Source organism: Fukomys damarensis, unplaced genomic scaffold (assembly GCF_012274545.1).
Source record: "Fukomys damarensis isolate Sample0158 unplaced genomic scaffold, DMR_v1.0_HiC HiC_scaffold_33, whole genome shotgun sequence".
Classification (NCBI taxonomy): Eukaryota; Metazoa; Chordata; class Mammalia; order Rodentia; family Bathyergidae; genus Fukomys; species Fukomys damarensis.
In genome coordinates this window covers 49,493,491-49,516,154 of record NW_022900945.1, presented here as the reverse complement: position 1 = coordinate 49,516,154, position 22,664 = coordinate 49,493,491, and the positions used below count along the sequence as shown (strand labels likewise).

The following is a 22,664-nucleotide window of genomic DNA, read 5'->3' as shown; positions in this document are numbered from 1 at the left end:
ATAAAAATGGTTATGACTAAGGTTCAGGACCACAGTTTTCATCACTAGCCTTGAAGAGTAAGCAAAGCCAAGTGACCCCACCCCAATCACTGGCAGAGGTTTAGGGGAAAGAGGCTGCCTTCCCTGCCCGTTAAAGAGCTCCAGTGTCCTTTTCAGACCCCACCATTCCCTGTTGGTGAGGAGGGAGACATGGGCGGGGTGGGAGCCAGGATCCCTTCCCTAGTCCTGACAAGTCGTCTTTGTGCGCTGGCTGAAGCCGGCTGCAACAAAGATCCCTTTATCTCCGATGCCTATGTGTTTTCTCATGTGGAGAGAGCGAGGAAGAGGACACAGGCCACCCTGACAAAGTGAGCTCTCAGCATCCAGCACTGCTTCTACTCCACTCTCAGGAGCCAGGACACGGCTGGAGGGGGCAAAAGAAGAGTCCCACAGCCCAAGCTGGGGCCCTCCTATGGCAGCAGGTGCCTGGCTGGGGGCCAAGGCTGGTGAGGAGGCGCCCATAAGCATCTTCTACAGTGGCCAGCAGGGGGCACTGCCTCAGCTTCCTTCTCTCACAAGGAGACAGAAGCTCAGATATCTGCAGGCAGCTGCTGGGAATGAATCTGGCAGAGAACAGTCCTGTTCTCATTTTCTTGGGAGATATCCAGGGCAGAAAAGGATGCATGTGCTCAGCCAGGAGGCTATGCTAGGAGAGGTGGGAAGGACGGCATCAGACCCGAAGCCAAGTTCTTGGACAGGGTCCTGTGTGACCCGGAAAGGTCAGGTGTCCCACTCTGCAGAAGCAGGAGCATCTCCACGTCTCTAGACAAGTATCTTTCAAAGACGATTCTCAGGGAGGGGCTTGGGGGGAAGCAAGTATGAGTTCCCCACCTCACACCCAGCCCCAGCAGACTTCTAGTGCTGGGGCCGCGGTGGGGAGGTCTGCTTTCCAGGGAGTCCTTCAGGAAGTGCCTCTGCTGTCACAGCAGGCAGCCCTGGGAGACCCAGGAGACTGCTCACACCCTCTCCCCACCTAACGGCCAGGGTTGTTGGCTCAGCATTTAAACTCCTCCTAGAGCTGCAACATCCTCAAAAGAAACCCAATATTAGAAATAAGTCCACGTGGGCCTGGCGGTGCGTGCCTATAATCCCAACACTCCAGAAGCAGAGGCAGAAGGATGGCAAATCCAGAGGCACCCTGGGCCTTTTCGTGACTCGGCGAGACTGTCTTAATCCCTAGGACCGCAAGAAATAAAAATGTGAAAAGTAAAAGAAGAAATCAGAGCTGGAAGAGGTGGCAAACACTTGTAATCCCAGCTACTTGGAAAGCTGAGGCAGGAGGATCACATGCGTTCAAGGCTAGCCTAAACTATATCAGGAGGTCCTGTCTCAAAAACACCTATTAATTATTTAATTAATTTAAATTTTATTTATTTATTTATTTATTTAGTGATAGAATTTGGGACCTTGTGCTTGCCAGGCAGGCGGCAGAACCACTGAGTCAAATCGCGGGCCCTTAAATTAAAAATTTTTAGAGGGCTGGCACTTCTTGCATTCAATTCCCAGTACTGCAAAAACACAAAACCAAGCAAACAAAAAAGATACATTCAAAGCCACAGAGGCGAAGGCCCGAAGTCCAGCATTTAATATCTCTCTGGTCACCTTTCCAGAATCTGAGGCTCTGGGGAAGCTTGAAAACCAGAAAGAAGTCCAGGTGCCAGGCTAGGATCAGAGCTTCTGTCCTTGGAACGGCTGAACACAGTGGCCTGACAAACAGGCACTGTTTAACCCCTGAGGATCGTGCATGCAAACGCTGTTATGGGGCAAAGTGCATCAGGTTGGAAGTGAAGACAGCCAGACTGAGGAGAAGTCTACATAGAATCACATCACTTTTGTGTGTTAGGAACCAAACTCAGGGCCTTCTAGGCAAGTGCTCTACCACTGAGCTACCCTCTAAGCCCCACCAGCCATATTACCCTGAGCTTATCACATGACCTTCCCGGGCCTCAGTTTCCTTACGTGTAACCCTGGGACCATAAGGTCATTGTGAGCACAGAAAGGAACACAGCAGACCTCAGCAAACATTAGCTGGACCTGAAAGAATCAGGTTCCAGGTCTAGCCCGCTGGGGTTAGGTCAGATCCATCACAACAGTGGCTGAAGCCAAGCTTGGAGTTGGGGATCGGCTACGCCCAGGGAAAACTCTGACAAGAAAATACGAGGCTCAGCTTCCAACTGGCTTGGGCCTGTAACACATTCTAAGAGCCAAGCCAGCAGGAAGGGGTTAAGTCTCTGCAGTTACAACCCATTATTCAGTAACACTGTGAGGAAAAAGTTCCAAGCGAAAAGCACAGTACGCAGTGGAAGACCTGTAAGGCTCAGACCACCAGCAAGCTGCAGGCCGGCCAGTACAGAATGTCACCTTCCTAGCTCTGGAATGAGTACATGCTTGTTTGTGCTGGGCATTGAACACAGTGAATGTGCTAAGGCCTCGCACATGCTGGGCAGGTGCTCTATCCCTGAGCTACATGCCCAGCCCTTATTTATTTGTTTGTTTCTTTAGAGGCAGGGTGTTAGTATAGTAAGTTGCCCAGCCTGGCCTCAAACTTGCAGTCCTCCCGCTTCGGCCTCCAGGTAGCTGGGATTATAGACCTGTGCCAACATGCCTGGCTCGTACTTCTTCAATGCTGCCAAGAAATCACCTTATCTCTCCCATCAGCCATGAATTCAGGAAATTGCGCTGCTCTTGTCAACCAAAGCCTTCTTGTCCCAGAAGAGCCCTTTGCAAATGTTCCTACAAAATGTGTCTAATTGCTTTCTGGACCTTACATTAAACACTGAAATGTACTCTAGCTTTCCCATACTTGTTAGGACCTGATTCTGTATTCCTCGTCTCCTTTTTTCTTTCCTTACAGTGTAGAGAATTTAGCCCAGGGTGTTTGCAATGAGCTATAATCTCCAGCCAGTTTTAGTTTTTTATTTTGAGATGGTGTGTTGCTAAGCTGCTCAACTGTCCAGGCTGAGCTCAAATTTGTGATCCTCCTGCTTCAGCCTGTTCTGGCATTAGTCGTGTACCCTACACCTGGCTTGATTCTGCACTCTAAGTACTAACCACCTCTCCTAGCTTCATCCACTAGCGAATGTCACATGGCCCAGGCTGTTGGTTAGAATGACAGAGGGGCACAGCCCTGTACTGTCCTGGACAGTCTCCCTCCAGACTGAGTCCATTCTTCTCATCACGAATCCCTTTCAAAGAGCTAGCACCATGTGCTAGGGCTTAAAGAGGTCTGGCTAAAGTCTAGATTCGCAAACAATCTAAATATTCACTATTGGGAAGAATGGCCAAGTGCAAAGCAATTTATCCACTCCAGAGGACTTCACACAAAAGTTTAAAAGCATGGCAGATGGAGTTATTCTAAGACACACATTTTTATTTCAACACCACAAACAATATTGTGCTCTCTATTGGCACAGAACTGGATGCATTCTAATAAACGCACAGAAAACAGTTTGGGGGTGACACATGCCAAACTGGTGTTACTGTGAGAAGACTGGATTTGGAAGACAACCAAAAAAGGCCCTTATCTAAGTTTTAATTTTTAGGACAAGGCATTTCTTGTTAAATGATCAAAATATAATTAGTTCAGGTAAATGACACCTGGGAATTTTTATGTTCTACCAGTTTAGTAAGTTTCCAAAGAGAACAGGGCTAGGTTGAAATAACCTATGTTTAATAAATGCCGATCACTGTTTTCTGTCTAGATAATTATAAACTATGTATTTCGCAATTTGCTCCCAATTATTCCTCTAGGCAGGGCATGGTGGCACACGCCTGCAGTCCCAGAACTCTGGGAGCAGAAGCTGGAAGACCACCAGTTGGATGCAAGTTTGTTTGAGTACTTACGGGTCGGCATCTCTGCCCTGAGACAAAACTCATCAGGACCCAGGTAGTTATTTGGGAGCCTGGTCAAAGCAAGCAGCTGAACATGGAGAGCAGCCACTCTGGACACTCTGGAGTGACAGGTCCAGGCAGCACGGGAGCGGTGGGGGGAGGGAAACGTTCCAAACCATGTTTCAAAGTGCGAAGAGTGTGTTTCAAAATCAAGACAATTGCGAATCCCCCTCCAGAGACAGAAACCAACCCCAAGGAAGGCAACTCCCACAAAGCTGTGATGGAAATACGATGTTCAGGCATGTCCTCGGCATGAGCCCAGAAACACAGGGTAGCACTGCAACGAGCAGGCTCTGGAAATTCATGCCTGAGAAGTATGAGCTGCCTGATGCTGCCATTCCAGGTCCCTGCACCTCCCAGACAACCCAGAGCAGTTGTGAGCAGCAGAGGTACAAGATGAACAGATGAACTTCTTTATCACTGCCATTATCCAGGAAGTGAGGTGGGGACCTTGGATGAGACTCAGTCACTCCTCCGAGGTCTCCTTGAAATGAATGATCTCGAGCTACAAGAATCTGGTGTTTGGTGGTGCCCTGAGGAAGGGAGGTGGCAATTTGGAAGGGCTGCTGGCCTTGCCAGCTGTGCCCAAGCCACTGTACGATCAATGGCATGCTCCCTACTTCCGTGTCATGTGCTCTCTTAGTGGTACTTAACCCCTGACCCCCACTTTTAGAGAATCGCAATTTTCTTTCTTTTTTTGGTACTGGGGATCGAACTCAGGTCCTCGAGCTTGTGAGGCAGGCGCTCAAACCACTGAGCTAAATCCCTGGCCCGAGAATCACAATTTTCCACAGTCTCAACCTTGACTCTCACAAAAGAAGAAAGAATAAAAAATGCTCTTGCTAGTTCAGGGCAACCCTCCACCCTTGAGCAGAGGGCAAGGATGTGCTTTGTTTTCATGATCAATAGATTCTGCTAGGCTATGGCCACCTCTCTCCAGCACTTGGATAAATGCACCTTCATTCCTAGTCCTGAGGCCCAGGAAAGGTATCTGTGGGGCAGCAAGGGAGGGAAAGCTGGTCAGTGTGGTCATGGGAGGAAGGTCCAGACTTTAGGCTACCATCTATTTGTTATGAATCCTCAGGAACATATTTACAAATTCTTGGCATCAATATAAAATTGAGGGGTAGCCTATACCATTCTTTCTAACTAAGAAACAAGGGATGGAAATAATAGGAAGAGAGTGAGGGACAGCAGGGTGTGATGGCAAATGTCTGCAATCTTGGCATTCTGGGAGGCTGAGGCAGGAAGACTGCAAGTTCAAGGTCAGTCTGGACAACCTAGTGACATGCAGTCTCAAAATGTTTTTTGTTTTGCTTTGGGTTTTGGTTTTTTTTTTTGTTTTTTTTGATACTAGGGATCAAACTCCATTCCTTTCTCTTGCAAGGCAGATGCCGGAATCACTGAGCTAAATCCCCGGCCCTGATTATGGTCAAAACAATTTTCCTTACTGTTTAACTGAGGGCTTCCTGGCTGCAGTCTGACCCATTATCCCTGTAATTCCCTCAACAGCCATAGCGTCCATGCAGATGTCCACCAGCACTGCGAGCGGCCTCCATTTCTCTGGCCTGTCTGTGCAAATCTGCAGGTGACTGGCCTTCCCTGTTTGCAAGGTCTCCTAGATTGTCCTGAGGGCAGACTGCTATGGATCCCATCCTTCCCTCAGCCAGAATCCTCCTGCGCATCCACAGTTGGAAGAGGCAGGGGTCACTTGTGATTTCTGAGACAGGTATGAGGTCTTCTGGCCGTTGCGGGCCCTGTAATCTTTATCACAGACTGCACACGAGCACCTTTAACTCTCCTCTGAAACATGGAGGGAAATGCGAAGCAGAAGGACAGACAGTGCCTCCATTGCAAAGCTGTACATTTGCTGCTTTATCCTCACACAGCACAGGAGAACAGACACAGCAGAAGCAGGAGGGCCTCATATCAAGACGGGAAAGGACAAGAAGGAGACAAGAACCCTCTTCAGAGCCAGGTGTGTGATTCATTCACATGCCTGTAAACCCAGCATTCAGGAGACTGTTGTAAGGAGATCATGAGTTTGAGCTCAACCCAGTAGTAAATTCAAGGCCAACCTGGACTATATAGGGAGATCCTGTCTCAAAAAACAAAAAGAACACCTCTCTCTTCTGTCCACTGGGAGGCACTCAAGGGTATCAACTCACTTTTCAAGGACCTCCCCTAAGTATCCTTGGCTTTTAAATTCCAGTATCCCAATCAACAGGTCAATATTCTCTCTCTCCCTGGCTTTACTGCTTATTTAGTAAATGGCTCTAAAGATCCAACTAGAACAAAGGTTTTGGCTTCTCCCAAACCTAGGCAACATTTCCAAAATGGTAGCAGAAAACCCCAAATCCAAGGCGTCCAGCGACCTCTTACCTTCATCCCGAAGGACTGCATCCGGATGGCCACCTCTCTTCCAATCCTACCCAGGCCGAGAATCCCCAGGGTTTTTCCATTCAGCTCTGTTCCCATGAACTGCAACAAGACAGACAAAAGGCAAGAGGCCAAAGTCAGCTCCAAGAGCGGACTCAGGCACTGCTCCCAGGCAGGGTGGGGCAGGGCCGCTGCTCACCTTCTTTCGATCCCATTTGCCAGCCTTCATGGAAGCGGTCGCCTGAGGAATCTGCCTGCAAGGACAGAACCAGGTTCAGCAGGACCCCCCCAGGCCCCCACCAGCCCAGGAAGGAGACACAATGACAGGTCTCCACAGCCACCTGCCCTGGTCATTTTCCCAGAAACCAAGCTCAGTGAGGGTCTGCGAGCCCAGGGGAGAAAGAGAAGGTGGGAACACCTGATTTAGGAACCCTGCGACCTCTGCCTTCAGCCAAAAGTCTGGGAAGAGATTCTGATCCACCTCAGCCACTGAGGTATCAGTGAGAATGACTTCAGCCAAGTTCTCTCCTCCAAACAATGGCCAATCCCCCAGAGCTTGCACGCATAAATGAACAGGACACTGGGGACTCTGATGACATCTAAGGTTCCACCCAAAAATTCAAGGAATTATCTTCATTTTCCTATCTTGTCGGGGCCACAACTCTTGATATCTTCTACTGTCAAGGAGACCTCTGATTGCTTATTCTTCCTCGAGTTTTTTGAGCCCCAAAGGTTTTGTCCTGGTCTGGGGTATGTAAGAATCATAGTCCACATCCTTTCACTCTGTCCTGGTCTCACTCAACACTTCCAACATCGACACCACCTTCCTGTTCCCCCTATACCCACACATTCCCTCTGATGGGTCCACATGCAGGTATGAATCTCCATGTATGGAGAACAGAAGAAATAGCAATTAATGGAAAGTCAGAGGTCAAAGGGTAAGCATGTGACATGGACACGAGTCACACATCATCTCTGGAGGTCAAAAAGAGATGAGAAACAAAGCATAAGGAGCATTTTCTCTGTTTTAGACTCTAGAGGAAATGTTTGGGTTCATTGGCTCATGGAAACCTCGTAAGGGCATGGAAGGGAGCACTGGGGCCGAACAGCTCACCCAGCGTCACATGACTGCTCATAATAATGTGAATAAAGTAGCTCCTTTGTAACAGGGTGCCTGTTTCTTAGAAAAAAAAGCATAGCACTGAGGTGCTGAGAGGGGAAAATGCGGAAAGAGAAAGAATGAGGAACGCCTTGAGCACATTTTTTCAATGTGCCTGCTCCTAGGCAACAAGCAAGGAGCAAGGCACCCACCCTTCCCTCCCTCCTCGTGTGCACTCCCCTAGTGATCTGAGGCACTGCCTCAGTGATCTGCCTTAGTGACGAGAGGCACCCCTGGCCTCTGTGCCGAGCACTCAGGTAATAAAAGCTAAGTGGGGGATTGGCAGCGTCAAAGGTTGCCAGTGGTTTGCACACCGCTGCGCTGAAATGTTTCTAGGTTCCCCAGGGACGTTTTGCTTGGCAAGTACTAATAACTGACGTGGCGGGGAGCGCGGCTCTGCTGCAAGGCCAGACACTTACCTGGCCAGGCACATGATCATCCCACAGGTGAGCTCCGCGGCACTGAGGCTGTTTCCATTGGGGGTGCTGAAGACCAAAGCAGAGAGGGGACATCAGTCAGTGGGCCCGGCCCCGTCTCCCACGGTCCCACTCCAGGTTCCAGGGCTGGGCTGCCCCAGGCCGGGGACTGCGAAGAAACCGCCTTTCCCTGGCCATCTCTTCCCATGCTCCTGTTCTGATGCTGCCGGAGAAGCGCACGGGTCCCTCTTCCAGTAACTCTCACTTCCCCCAGGGCAGAGAAGTGCCTCACGGGCTGGGAGATGCACGCACGGCTCAGCCCTTTCTTTCATCTCTCCCCACTTCAGGACCTCGCTGCCACACAGAAAGCCCTAATCCCGGCCACCTCACGCCATCGATCCTACTGGGGCTGTCAGAGGTCCTCCAACCACGGGCCTCCATCCAGGTGCCCAACCTGGGGCTTGTATTAGTAGCAAAGCTAAGATTTCTGTCACCACCTGTTGGGCTTCTCCTGACTCTCAGCTTCTGAGGTGAGAAAGCCCCCTCGCTCCGTGGCACTCAGGGCAGGGCTGACTCCGCTCATCTTACACAAAAGAGAGCAGAAACTGCAGCACAGACTTTCTCTTTTCTCAGAGGCTTTTTGTGATGTTGAAAGAATTTAACACACGTTTACCTTCCTTCCTCTGCGGGAGTCTTGAACTCTAGAAATGAGGGTTACAAGGAGGAAAACACAAGTGATCCTTCAGACGATAGAGGGACCCTCAAAGCCTATCTTTCTGCAAGACCACTAGGCTTCCCGTTCTCTGCCAGCAAACAGGCTGTATGTAGTCGGGGAGGAGGCAGAGATGAGGACTGGGGTTGACTCTGGGTCCAGGGCAAGAGTGCAGGGTGAGTTATCCTTTAACATCTCCACCTTTCCACGCGGACCTCAGTCAGACCTTCAATGAGCCCCTCCCCTCTAGGAGAAAATGGAAAGCGGGGGAAGGGAACAATCTTAAGGACAGTGAGGTCCCCAAGGGAAGAGAAAGGGCTTGGGGGTCATAGAGGGGGACAGGGATGGCCTTACACACCATCTGAGTGCCGGAACAGGTATCGTGCAGCCTTGGCATGCTGACAATGACCGTTTGACCCTGGGTTTCCGCCAAGAGCACTAAAGAGGACCTGCCTTACTTCTGGGCCTGGAATGCTGAAAGTCAGAATGAGGTCTTAACTTCAGAAGGTACCAGGGACATATGGAAGAGAAAGGATGTAGTCACCCTGGTGGGAGGTTTGTGGATCTATACAAGATAGAAGAATAGTGCAGAGCAGAACTAATAAAACCAGTCCCCAAGACAGCAATGGAGGGAAAGGGGCCAAGCTGCAGAAGAGAAGGCTCACTCAGCAGATAAGCTCACTGAGGTTCTCTGATTCCCAGGCCAGCCTAAGGGTGCGAGCCCACTACCAGGGTGGATTTGTGAAACTTCCAGAGATTCTGCAACCTCACCAACCTTGGGCCCCCTAAGCTGTGAGGGTGACCACCCCTAGGCCTCAAGGCATCCTTCTGGATGCTCTTCCTTAGGACTCGGCTTTTCTAAACCAAATTCTCCCTCCCTCTTCCTGTGAGTCTCCACATCTACCCCTCAGCCTCCATGACTTACTTCATGACCAGGATGCCTTTCCTTGTGGCAGCCTCAAGATCCACATTATCCACACCGGTGCCGGCCCTGCCCACCACCAGGAGCTTCTCTGCTGCATTGATGACATCAGCGGTGACCTTGGTGGCCGAGCGGACAATAAGGCCCTCGCAGTCCTGAGGGGAAAAACATGTGATCCACAAAGTTGATCTGCAAGAACTCCTGAAGCTTCAGGGTAAGGTTTACTCCTGGTTAAGAGACAGGAAGAGTCAGCGATGCCACCCACTCTAGTAGCTTTGATGTCCTCACTACTAAGGGCAGGGAGGACAAGGACCCATGCTAAATTTTCATTTGGAGTTAAGGAGACTGTAGCTCTAAAACCTGCTACTTTGCCTGGTACGGTCAACATGTGACACCATCAGCCACCAGGCTCTGGCCACCTGGCCCATCCTTCTGTAGCTGGTGCCACAGTAGGGATGCACAGAACAGAGGGCCCAGAAGGTCGGTCAGAGTCCAGAGGCCACTTCCTAGTCAGCTCTGTAAAATCGTAACATTCCCGCATACCGCTCTGCTCAAAGTGGGAGCTCCTACGAGCTGGCTGGCTGTTACTACAACCTAAGAAAGAGAGGCAATGTCTTTTGCATGCACGTCTGAAATGTTTCTCCACGAGTCCCCTCCCTGGTTCAAATCCACACTGCATTCCTCACCAGCAACAAATCTGAACTTCAGCCTCAAGAGTGTGAGGAAGAAGTGAGACGGGACAGCAACAGGCTCTGGCCCTGAGCAGCAGACATCACCAGCTCCACTGGATACTGAGCTACTGAAGGTTAGAAGTGGGATCTAAGTCCATCCTGCAAGCCTGTGTCCCATACATGAAGGTGCTCAATAAATACTGGTTGGCCGAACGAGTAAATGAGGTGAATGAAAGCTACAAGTGCTGAAAGAAAAATATTTCGTAAAACAGAGACCAAAGTGAGAGGGAAGTCCAAGAGAACAAATATCTGTGGCTCAGAAGTGCAAACAATAGTAGACAAGACAGACAGAAATATGCATATGTATATGAAAAATTTCTGAAACTGAGTGTGGTGATGCACACCTGTAATCCTAGCACTTGGGAGGCTGAGGCAGGAGGATGGTTAGAGGCCAGTCTGAGTTACAAAGTGAGTTCGAGGCCACCCTGGACTACACAAGAAGACTTTGCCTCAAAAAAAAGCAAAAAGCAAACGCAAAAATAAGACTTTGAATTCATCACAGCCACTATAGTTGGGCTAAGACAGACCCAAGATATTCCTTCTTGGACTCATCCAGAATTCTGTGGTGTGTAGTTATCTTCCCAGGAGAAGGATGTCCTTTGTCCAAACATGGAATGAGAATGGAGTGGGACAACAATTCTACATGCTGTCCTACACTGGCATTCCCAGTTGCACAAGGAAGCAGCAAAAGTACCGAGTGGGGAGTTGGGTGGCCAGGTTTCTAGTCCTAGGTCCGCGGCAATCGGGCAGGGTGCCAGGGAAGTCACCTCACTCCTCGGCCCTAGTCTCCAGCTGCAGCACACCAGGGTTGGCATGAGGCTCCTCAGGCCCACTTCTCCGAGAGAGAAGTCTGTCGGATCCCATGAAAACCTCTCTTCCCTCTTCCCTCCCCACCGCCTGGATTCTGGAGACCTGGCTCCCAGGGTGAAGGACCACCCTGTATCACTGTATTTAGCGTGCACTGGTCCAGCCCCCGGTGGTCCAGACAGAAACAGTGGAGCTGAGCGAGTCACCTCTCCCACACATTCAACTCTGAACTGCGCCCTTGGCTCACTCCTGCTTCCACTGTTCTAAAAGAGCAAAGAAACAAATGGATAAATAACAAAAGCCTAGGAGGCCTCTAACGGTCTAGGTGAGGACACCTGTGTTGGATCTTCTAGCCTGACCTTCAGTCATCTCCACTCCAGCCCCACTTACCTCCCTAAGGGTCGGTAAATACGTGCCATGTCATACATTAACTAAGAGCGGAGTGAGTTCTGGGACAGGTGTGTGTGTTGAGAGCCCCTGAGGTGACTCAGCACCCTGTCAATCATTCCTACCTAGAGATTCAGGGGAGGCATGCGGGCTTAGGTGCACAGCCTTTAGATTCCAAAGCCTGGCTCATCCGTGCGTTGCTGCTGTTGCTGTTTTTGTGCGCTGTGATCTCTGTCACCGCTTTTACTCGTGTGTCACCCTGGCGCCTTTTTCTGTCTGTTCTTGTCTTTTGTTGGCACAGCCTTGCCCTGAGCACAACTTCCGGTAAGCTTCAATAAATGAACCTGCTTGCCACCCTCATCATACACAAGAGCCTCGACTATACTCCACGTAACATCAAGAACCAGTTAAATGAGAAGAAAGTGGGGAGATACTTTATCTCCAGGGAGGAGAGAAGACAGATGGGGCTTACGTTGTTTCCATCTCAAGGGTGTCTAAACCTTGTTCAGCAGTGGTTGTAGAATTATTTCCCTGGAGGCATTTGTGCCTCTTGCACTCTCACTGGTTGGGGCTGTGCCTGTAGGCAGAGAGCTCCGTGCAGGCTGCCTGAAGGCACCCGAAGCCCTTTCATATCTGTGGTTCTGAAAGAGAACCTCAAAGCTGGACATTCCAAGCATTGGGGCCAAGCTCCTCCTGTGGATGAGAAACTGGAGCCCAAGGAAAGCTGCCTGCTTTCCCTCCCCAAACCAGCCCCTGTTTTTCCTTTCTTCTGTTTACTGGGTCCTTGACATGTATCTGGCACAAAGCTAGACCTTCAGGCTGAACAAGCAGCAGTCCAGGCCCAAGGCGCTTAAAGACAGATACACGAACATTTAACAGCAGTGCATTCGCAGCCAACACCAGCCACCTGGAGGGAGCTGCGATTCCCACCATGGGACCCTCGATGAACAGTTGCCAAAGCTCGGAAAGAAAAGGGACACTGCTGCCTGTCCCACATTCAGGTCCCCAGCCCTGGCTCCAAAGAGCAGGATTCTTCTGCCTGGCCACACTCTACAGACTTTTCAGAGCACAATTAAGCTTTTCTTCCACTAAACCTTTGCCAGAAACGCCTGGAGAGAGGACTATTCTCCCAAGTACCCTTTTTGTTCTGATGGCCAGGATACGATGTTTCATATTTGGTTGTCCTCTCCTTGACCTGCAGTTTGGTTTTCCCAGCTACATTTCACATTCTTAAAACAAGGAATCTGCAGTAAATATTTTGTAATAAAGCATTTTCTGTATTGCTGTTCTTTTATCTCAATAGTATGATCTCACCAGCCTTGGTGCTCTGTGACATAAAGTACTTACTGAGCACCTACTAGGCCCCAGGTATTGCATCAGGTGCTTTACATGATCCTCATCACAGCTCCCAAGAGAAGGGTATGATTATCATCATTTTTCAAAACAGCGGTTTTGAGAGATAACCTGCCCAAAGTCACTCTGACAGACTGAAAATCAGACCCAAGAAGAACTAGGAAGTCATCACCACAGGCAAACACTGAGACTATAACTAAGGAGGAACAGGTGGGCTTGTCAAGACGTCAAAATGATAAGGTCAGAGTCAGCCAGGGCCAGGTAGATGGAGAAACCAAACTCAGATCCCTTGCAGTGATTTACTGACAATGACAGCAATCGTGCTTTGAGCAAATGCTTTGTGTCAGGTGCTCTGTTTCACTACAGTTCTGAGACAAAATATTCTACTCTAACAAACACAACTTGCTGAAGTCACATAACTAAGGTATGGCAGTAGCTGAGATCGTGCCCAAGTCTTGTGGGGCCCCAAGTCCAAGTTCTCAACTGCCTCCTAAAAAACAGCACTTAAAGTTACCATGACCTCAGGAACCAGAAAATGAGGTCCATTCTTAACACTTCTGCCCAATATAGTACTTGATCTTTAGCCAGAGAATTAGGCAGAGAAAGAAATAGAAGGAATACCTATCAGAAAGGAAGAAGTCAAACGATCTCTATGCACTAACAACACGATCCTTTACATAGAAGACTCAAAAAAAATTCCACCCATAATCACCTATACCTAATATATCCAGCAAGGTCAGAGGATAGAAAATCAACACACACAAAATCAATAGTGTTCCAGTGCACTGATATTGAACCCACCAAGGAATAGCATGAAGAAATACTCAGAATTAGCCTAACCAAGGAAGTGGAAGAAAACTACGCTACTCTGAAAAAGGAAATCAAAGAGGACATTACTAAATGGAAAGACACCCTTGTTCCTGGGTAAGCTGAACCAATATTGTCAAAATAGCCACACTATTAAGATGGATATATAGCTTTAAATGCAATCTCAATCAAAATATCAACAGCATTCCTCACAGAACTAGGAAAAAAAACCCTAAAATGTATATGGAACCCAAGGAGACCCAGAATAGCAAAAGCAATCCTGGGTAACAAGAGCAAAGCAGGAGGCATCACAATCCTGAATTTCAAGTTATATTACAAAGCTACAGTGATGAAAAACAAAACAAAACAAAAAATGGCTCGGTGTTGGTACCAAAACAAACTTATGGATCAGTGGAACAGAAGAAAGGACGCAGAAACAACCACAGACACCTTCAGTCATCTGACTTTTTTTGGGCAGATGGGTACCAGGGATTGAACTCAGGACCTTGCACTTGCCAAGGCCTGCAGTGGCACCACTGTACTAAATCCCAGGCCCCAGACATCTGATTTTTGATAGAGGGGCCATAAACACACCCTGGAGGAAAGACAGCCTCTTTAAAAAACAGTGCTGGGAAAACTGGTTACCCACAGGCAGAAGATTGAATCTAGACCCATATCTCTTACCATGTAGTAAAGGAAAATCAAAATGGATCAAAACAGAAACAGTCTGAGGGAAAATAGGTAAAAATCTTGAAGACACAGGCACAGAAAAGGACTTTCTGAACAGAACCCTAGTTGCAAAAGAAATTACACCAAGAATCAGCAAATGAGACCATACCAAATTAAAATGCTTCTACACAGCAAAGGAAACAGCCAATTGAGAAAAGAGACCACCTACAGAATATGAAAAAAATTTTGCCAGCTATACCACGAACAGAGGCCGGGTATCTAGAACAGGTAAAGAACTCAAAATTTTAACTACAAACCTCCAAAACAGAAGACCCAATCAAAAACAGACAACGAAAATCAAGAGATACTTCTCAGAAGAAGTACAACTGGCCAGTAAATACATGAAATATGTTCAACATCACTGGTCACTAGAGCAATACAAAAGAAAACAACATTAAGATCCCATCTATCCCAGAATGAATGACTGTTGTCAAGAAATCAAACAAATGCTGGTAAGGCTTGTGGTGGGAATGCAAACTAGTACAACCACTATGGAAATCAGCATGGAGATTCCTCAAAATACTAAAAATAGAAATCCCATTCAATCCACCTGTTTCCCTGCTACATAACTTCCCAAGAGTTGCAGACATTGTGTTACACACATACCCATGTTTATACCAGCACAACTCATACGAGCTATATCTAGAAAGTGAATTCATGTCCGCCAACAGATGACTGGATAGAGAAAATGTGGTATGTACACATGATGGCATACTACTCTGCTCTAAAAGATAAATTTGAATCATTTGTAGGAAAATGGGTGCACCCCAAGACTGTCATGTTAAGTGAAAGAGACACACAAACAAATATCACGTTGTAAAGAAAGAGGGTTGGTAGGAGGTTAGGAAAGAACAGAAGGGCCTCAGCAGGCTTTAGTAATGAAATTGATAAAAACTCTTACTAAAAGCAGCTTTTGCCTCTGCAGTGAAGACTCCAGTGATTAAAAGAACAAAAGAAAAGAAAGAAATCAGACCCAAAAAGGCACCAGGTAGTATAATTAACATAAGAATGTATTAGGGGAAGGGCTGAGAGACAGAGCAGGGGGAAGCCAGAGGCAAGAAAGATAAAACCGACTGGCCCTTCATGCACCTCCAATAAAATGCAGAGGAGACAAGGTGGCCACCTAAAACTCTTATTTAGTATGTAAGAACAAACCTACCAACTCTAGGCTGCCTTCCTGTAAGGATCTCCTCCCCAACTTGTCCATCATAAATGGGCAGGGAGGAATCGAAGGACCCAAAGGAACGTGCATGTAGGTAAATGTGAACAGCCAGAGAGCCAACAGCCTGAGAAGGTCCAGGTGCTCACATGGAGGGAAGGTCACTAGTTGTAATAAAAAGAGCCAGGGACAAAGGTTCAGGGGTATCCATCTTTCACAGAGAGAATTAAGATGTGCTATGTACAGGTGCCCATTTCCCACAAGGAATGTAATCATTATCTATTGCAATTATGTGCTCACAAAAAATAAAAATTTAGAGCCAGCTGCCTCTGGCGGCGTGTGGGCTGGCACCTACAGATGGTAAAACACTCCCGTGAAATAAATGAACTCAATGATTTGAGAAGCCCAGGGAAACCTACCTCACACCTCCCACCTTCCTCAAATTTGTGCCCACAAATCCACCATCAGAAACCGTTTTCCTTGACTGGGACAAGAGCCAGACGATCTATGAAAGCACTTAGGGATTTTCAGATTTTTGAAGAACAGTTCGGAAGGAGGTCAGCAGAATGAACAAATCCACTTAACTAAAAAGCATTAGACAAACAGACTCAGATATATGGGAATTTAGAAAGTAAAGCAGGGTTCCAAATGATGGGGGAAAGGAAGGACTAAAGAATAAATAGAAAATTTGTCCTAGGCAACAGACACATGGCAGCAGGTATAACAATTCCCAATTTGAAACTATACCACAAAGCCACTGTGATAAAAACAGCATGGTACTGCAAAGAAACATACCTGAGGATCAGTGGAACAGACTGGAAGATACAAAAACAACTCCAGATGCACTCAGCTACCTCATCTTTGACAAAGGAGCTGACAGTCTCCACTGGAGGAAAGATAGCCTCTTTAATAAATGGTGTTGGAAAAACTGGATCTCAACCTGCAAAAGATTAAAACTAGACCCTTATCTGTCACCATGCACTAAATTAAAATCCAAGTGGATTAAAGATCTAAATATAAAAACAGAAACACTAAACTTGCTGGAAGATAAGTTAGGCAGAACTCTGGAAGCCATTGGCATAGGAAAAGACTTTATGAACAAAACCTCAGTAGCACGGGAACTAGCAGAAAGAATCAACAACTAGGAGCTCATCTTATTAAAAAGCTTCTGTACTGCAAAAGAAATCATCAACAGAACTAAAAGACAACCTACAATGTGGGAAAAAATTTACCAGCTGCTCCTCAGACAAAGGACTATTATCTAAAATATATAAAGAACTCAAAACAACTATCCCCCCAAATATAAAGACCCAATTCTAAAATTGGCATCTGAAATGAACAGACATTTCTCAGACAAAGAAATAAAAGCAGTAAGTAAATATATGAAAAAATGCTCCACATCACTGGTCATTTGAGAGATGCAGATGAAAGCAACACTGAGATTTCACCTCATCCCACAAAGAATGGCTGCTATCAAGAAATCACACAATAACAAATGTTGGCACAGTTGTGGGAAGAAAGGAACCCTTCTCCATTGTTGGTGGGAGTGCAGACTGGTGCAACCACTATGGACATACCTCAAAGAACTAGGATTAGAGATTCCATTCGACCCAGCCATCCCTCTGTTGGGTATCTTTCCAAAAGAATTAAAAGAATCATACCACAGTGATATATGCACACCTATGTTTATAGCAGCACAGTTTGTAATAGCTAAAACTTGGAAACAGCCTATCTGCCCATCAATTGGAAACTGGATAAAGACGATGTGGTTTTTCTATAAAACGGAATACTACTCAGCCATAAAGAATGAGAAAGTAGATTCATTCATAGGTAAATGGGTACATTTTGAGGATATACTCCTAAGTGAAATAAATAAGTCACACATATGCAAATACTGAATAGTTTCTCTAGTGTGAAAAACTAAAATAGTACTCAAGATCCTAACGGGACAATTAGCAAATAGGAAGAAAAGGACCAAACATGTAGGGTCAGTGAGAAGGATAGGGAAGGGGGAATAAGGCAAAAGGAAAAAAATATGAGAAAATGTAAAAATGGAATGAAAGTGTTTGAAGTCGGGGAGGGGAGGAGGGGGTAAAGGGAGGGTGGGGACAAGGGGAAAAAATGAGAACCAGGACCTGGCATGTAAAGGTACAAGATCCCAGTAATGAATGTAACTGTACTGTCTACCTAGAATGTACCAATAAATTAAATTTAAAAAATAAAAAGAAAATTTATTCAGGGGGAAAATAGTTTCTTTTCTCACTTCAGACTTTTAAAATCCAGATAAACTAAAAAATCATTAGGTTAAAGCATTAGAAAAATAAGATATTTTTATTATCTTTGGATAAAAAACTTTCTAAAAAGGTACAAATCCCAGAGACCATGAGAAGAAAATACTAACAAATACAGTTATATTCAAAATTTAAACCCCTGTGTGGAAAGACTCCAAAAACAAAGTTAAAGTCAAGGGGAGGTCTCCATTGAGAAGAAAATTCTTTGCACCATAGACAATAACGATCATCACCAAAAGATGACTGACTGCCTACAAATCAACTTTCTTAAAAAAAAAAAAACAAAACAAATAAATCATATATGACAGCACACACTTGTAATCTCAGCATTCTGGGAGGCTGAGACAGGAGGATTGCAAGGTTCAGCCCAGTCTAATGACTTAGTGAGATCTCGTCTCAAAACTTTTTAAAAAATTAGTTTTAAAAAATTCATTTATTTTTAATTGATAAAAAGTTGTATTTGTGTATAACACAATAAAATATGAGTACACCAAGGAATGGCTAAATCAAGCTAATTCACACATGCATTCTGTTACATTTTTTGTGTGTGTTAAGAACACTTAAAATCTACTCAGAAATTTTCAGGACAGAAATTTTTACTTTAGGAAGTTGCCAGCTCTGAAGTAAGGAAAACTAGAATCTTTTTAACTTTTAATTTTTCCCCCTTTTTATTAGGGTTTGCAATACATAATAAATTCACGCATCCTGAGGGGACTAGCTCAGTGCGAAGGCCTTGGGTTTCAAGCCCAGTATGAAGAAAGAAAGGGAGGGAGGGGGACAGGAAGGGAGAAGAGAGGGGTGGGGGAAAGAAAGATGGAAGGAGACAGAAAGGGTAAATGGAAAATACGTTCTCTTCAGGCAGAAAGACTGATAATACTCAGTGTGGGTGAGTGAGCATGAAAGGGAAATTCATGAGTGCACTGTACCTTTTCGGAGGGTAACTGGGCAGAGAATAAGCACACTTGTAGAGTGCGTTCCTTTGCAGCCGTGATGATCCTCTTCGGGAACTAGTAACACCGAGAAATTAAACCTCCCTTGGAAGGCGTCAGCCCGGGACCACGGGTGAAATCTCAACTGACACGCAGTGGTCGCGGGTCAAGCAGAGCACAGGAGTCGTACGTAAGTTATCACCCTCGCTATCAAGTTCCAGGGCTCACACCTCGGTCCCGTCCCTGTTCTGGAAAATCCGCGCAGTCATTTTGGCCTCGTGGCAGAACTTCAGGATCCTGCTTCCCACAGGAAACCCCAGCTGCAGAGGAGAAGCCCGAAGCGCCTCCAATCAGACTGGTACAAGTGTGGATGCCAGGCTGACTGGTAGGAAAGGCCCGTAGGGGCTCACATTTCAGAGACTCTGGATCCATCGCATTGGAAATGGGCAGCTCACTTGCACCCAGGGTCTCCTACACCTTCCAGCACCCTCTGCCATTTCATTCCGGCGGTGCATATTCACCAACGCCCTGCAAGCCGGCTTACCCCAACTGAGCCTTCAGACCCATCGATTCCAAGCCACTGCCCTACACTGCAGCTCATTCCTCCAAGACTGCCCCAGGCCTGCCACTCCAGTCCACTTACGCCAAACACTGCGCTACCCAAAGTGCTCTCCAGCCGCCCAGACCTACCTATTCTTCGCTACTCCCGGGTGGGAATCAACTGCCGCAGTGCACTTCACCGTTGATGCTCTCTGTGTGGTTTCTGTGTCAGTGAAGCAGCGAGGCAGGAATACCGCACACTTCCCGGCGTGCCCTCCCTGCTCCCCTGTCCTTAATAGCCAGCAGCTCACCAATCAGCTGGATCTACGGCTGCACCGGACAAACAGGTTAACTCAGCAGAGGCAACCCATTCCTGGTCCTCAGGTTCACACATACTTCCTTTCCCACGAGGACGGGGACAAGGCTCGGCCTGGAGCATAATTCTACCATGGTTTCTGCCACCGACTTAAATCAGAGAGAAAGTCACTGAAGCTCTCTCCTAGTCTCGTTCATCCAAACTGCAGTTATACCTTGTTTTACACAATGTGCGTGACCCTGAAAGACTAAATGGCTAATTTAATGTGTGTAAATCCTAGCATAAAGTCTTGAGACTTGTCATTTTAAACTCTTCCACTCTCGAATTAAAAGATTTATTTCCTTCTTAGTCCCCCCTTCTCTTCTGATTGAACCCAGGACCTTCAGTCTGAGCTACATACCCAGCCCCCCGCCCTTTTCTGAGACACAGTCAAAAAAAATAAAAAAAAAAAAAAAAAAAAGCTTTGGCTGGGCTCAAAACTGTGATCTTCCCCCCTCCGTCTCCTGGAGTGCTGGGCTGGGATTATTGCAGGTGTGAGTCACCAGGCCTGGGTTTCTTAATCTTTTTAAAAATTCTGAGATAAGACATAAATATGCAGCCAGGCCTGGTGGTACACACCAGTAATCCCAGCACTTGGGGGCTGAGGCAGGAAGATCCAAAGTGCAAGCCCAACCTGCTGGGCAATTTAGCAAGATCCTCTCTCAAAAAAGAAGGCTGGGGATTCAGGTCAGTGTGAAGGCCCTGGGTTCGGTCCCCAGTACTGCCTGTATCTAATATATCTATATAGATGTGCTTCAGCAGATGAAGTGCATGACTACTGTTCAGTCCTGGCCAGCACTGCTGTTTAATCACAGAAGAAAACATGAGAATCCATCACACGTAATAAAAGTATTATTCCATAAAGTTGTGTATGTATGGGTGCGCATAAATGTATAAAACTACTGAATCATGATATAAAATTAATTCCTTATTGAGCTGGGGGTTTAGCTCAGTGGTTCCACCGCCTGCCTCACAAGTGCAAGGCCCAGAGTCTGATCCCCAGTACAAAAAAAAAAAAAAAAAAAAAAAAAAATTGCAAGCCACTGATACATGGTAAGATTATTTAAACATTTCCCTGCTTACTAGGTTTATTTAGGATGTGTCCAAACAAGATGTTTTATTACTCTAGGCCAATGTTTTCTAACTTTCTGTGGTGCTGGGGATTTAACCCAGAACCTCATGCATGCTAGGCAAGCCCTCTACCACTGAGTAACATCTCCAATCGCTTCCAAAATCTAACTTCAACAAAGCTTTCTTAACTTAAATCTTTAAATTCTGATTTTACACACACACACACACACACACACACACACACACACATAATTGAAATACATTGCATGAGATAATACTTAGCCTTACTGTCTTCATTGCTTTCTGATTATTTCCTATTTTGTTTTTTAAAAATGCTGATGGTGACTTAATAAACTGATTTCATTACCCGCTAAAGAGCTGTGACTTGGCTAAAGTCTGAAATGCATCACTGACGATAAAAAAGGAAAGAAAGAAAGAAAGAAAGAGGAAGGAAGGAAGGGAGGGAGGGAGAACTACTGCACTTTCCAAACAAGGATCCTCAGAGCGCAGAAGGGCACAACCACCCACGTTGAAGATTGGGGGAGCAGAGAAGACTCGGGCCGTGTGCAGTAAAATGAGTGTGGCAAGGACAGCCCTGGGCAGGATGCACAAGGGCATTAGTTGGCATCGGAAGTGTGTTCCGCGGAGACAGGCAACCAGGCTGAGCACTCAAACAGCCCCAGCTCACCAGCCACCAAGTCAGCCAACAACACCACTTCCTTCAGCCTCCGACCCGCAAAGCCTACACAGGCCTGCTCCAGTTTCACCAGCCCACCCCCCAACCCCCATCCCCACGGCCTGACTTCCAGGAAGCGCGGTTGGGCGTGAGGCCGCCCCTTCTCAGTCCTGGCCTCCAGCCCCGCTCTGGTGTAAGATTTCTCTTTCTCCACAGGACAGCTGAAAAGCCTTCCGTGGCAGCCAAACACCGGTGCTCCGCTGGAGGGGAGGGCGAGAAGCTGGTCCTTGTCGGGGCCACCGCCCCGTCCCTGGGGGCTAGAATGTGTGGATGGAGCCTGCCTGTGGTCTAGGGCCAGGTCCTGGGCACCCGCCCGTCCCAGTTCACGCCGTGCCGTGAGCCAGTCTGTGCACTTCCTTGGCCCACCTGGCGGTGGGCACAGCCAGGCAGCCGGGTCCTCTGACCCGGCACTAGGTGACTTGTCACCTGATCGAGCGTCCCACGCCTGTCAGCCAAAACGTCTCCGAGAACCGGACAGGGGCTGCACACGTGGATACCATGGGGCCAGCCGCCTGGGGGCAGGGTCCGGGCAAAAAAACGCAGCAGATAAGAGGGCGGACAAGGGAGGCGCGGGCAGTTTCCAGGCCAGCTAGGGCAACAGCCACAGCTCTGCGGAAAGGTCCTCGGAGGAAAGGATGGCTGAGGGGCGGACTCGCGTCTAGGCGGGCATGGCGCAGCTCCAGGCAACTGTGGGATTTGCGGGTGGGGAGTATAGTTGGGCAGATTACAGAGGGAGGAAGCGCAGGAACTGGAGTGTTTACAAAACAAAGGTCCTAAACCAGGCGTGGTGCTGCACTCCTGCTAAGAGCCAGAGGGAGGAGGTTCACAAATTCCAGCCCAGACTGGACAATTTAGAAAGCATGAATGAATGAATGAATGAATAAAACAGGAGTGTACCTCAGAGGTAGAGCGACCCAGGGTTCAAACCCAGCGCCCTAAGGGGGGGAAAAATGTCCTAAAACTGGACAGGTTCAAGAAACTTGGCAGGATTTTTTCCAACAAGGTAACGGTTGTAAGTACATTAATTACAGATAACAAGTGGAGATGTCCCTAAGATTTATTAAGGGAAAAAAATCCCCTCGCTGCGTCGCAGAGCAGGTTCTAGTGTACCCGGATCCCTCCAGATCAGCCCCGAGGTCAGAGGTGCAGGCCGCGTGGGCGGCCAGAAGCGCTAGCTGCGCCCCCGGGAGGCGGCGGGGCGGTGAAAGCTCGCAGCGGTCTTGCATCAGACCCAGGGCGGGCGGTGCGCTT

The 22,664-nt window shown here is 47.4% G+C and overlaps 1 protein-coding gene across 1 annotated transcript in view; it reads right to left on the bottom strand.

The window, feature by feature from the left end:
- The window catches only part of Phgdh (phosphoglycerate dehydrogenase), a 39,291-nt gene that overhangs the window by 15,673 nt on the left and 954 nt on the right, over positions 1-22,664 (bottom strand). Inside the window, exons 2-5 of the mRNA XM_010643544.2 lie at positions 9,522-9,673; positions 7,888-7,953; positions 6,509-6,563; positions 6,313-6,411 (exon numbers count right to left, since the gene is read on the bottom strand). Coding sequence (XP_010641846.1) covers positions 6,313-6,411; positions 6,509-6,563; positions 7,888-7,953; positions 9,522-9,673 — 372 coding nt within the window. The remainder of the gene's footprint in view (positions 1-6,312; positions 6,412-6,508; positions 6,564-7,887; positions 7,954-9,521; positions 9,674-22,664) is intronic.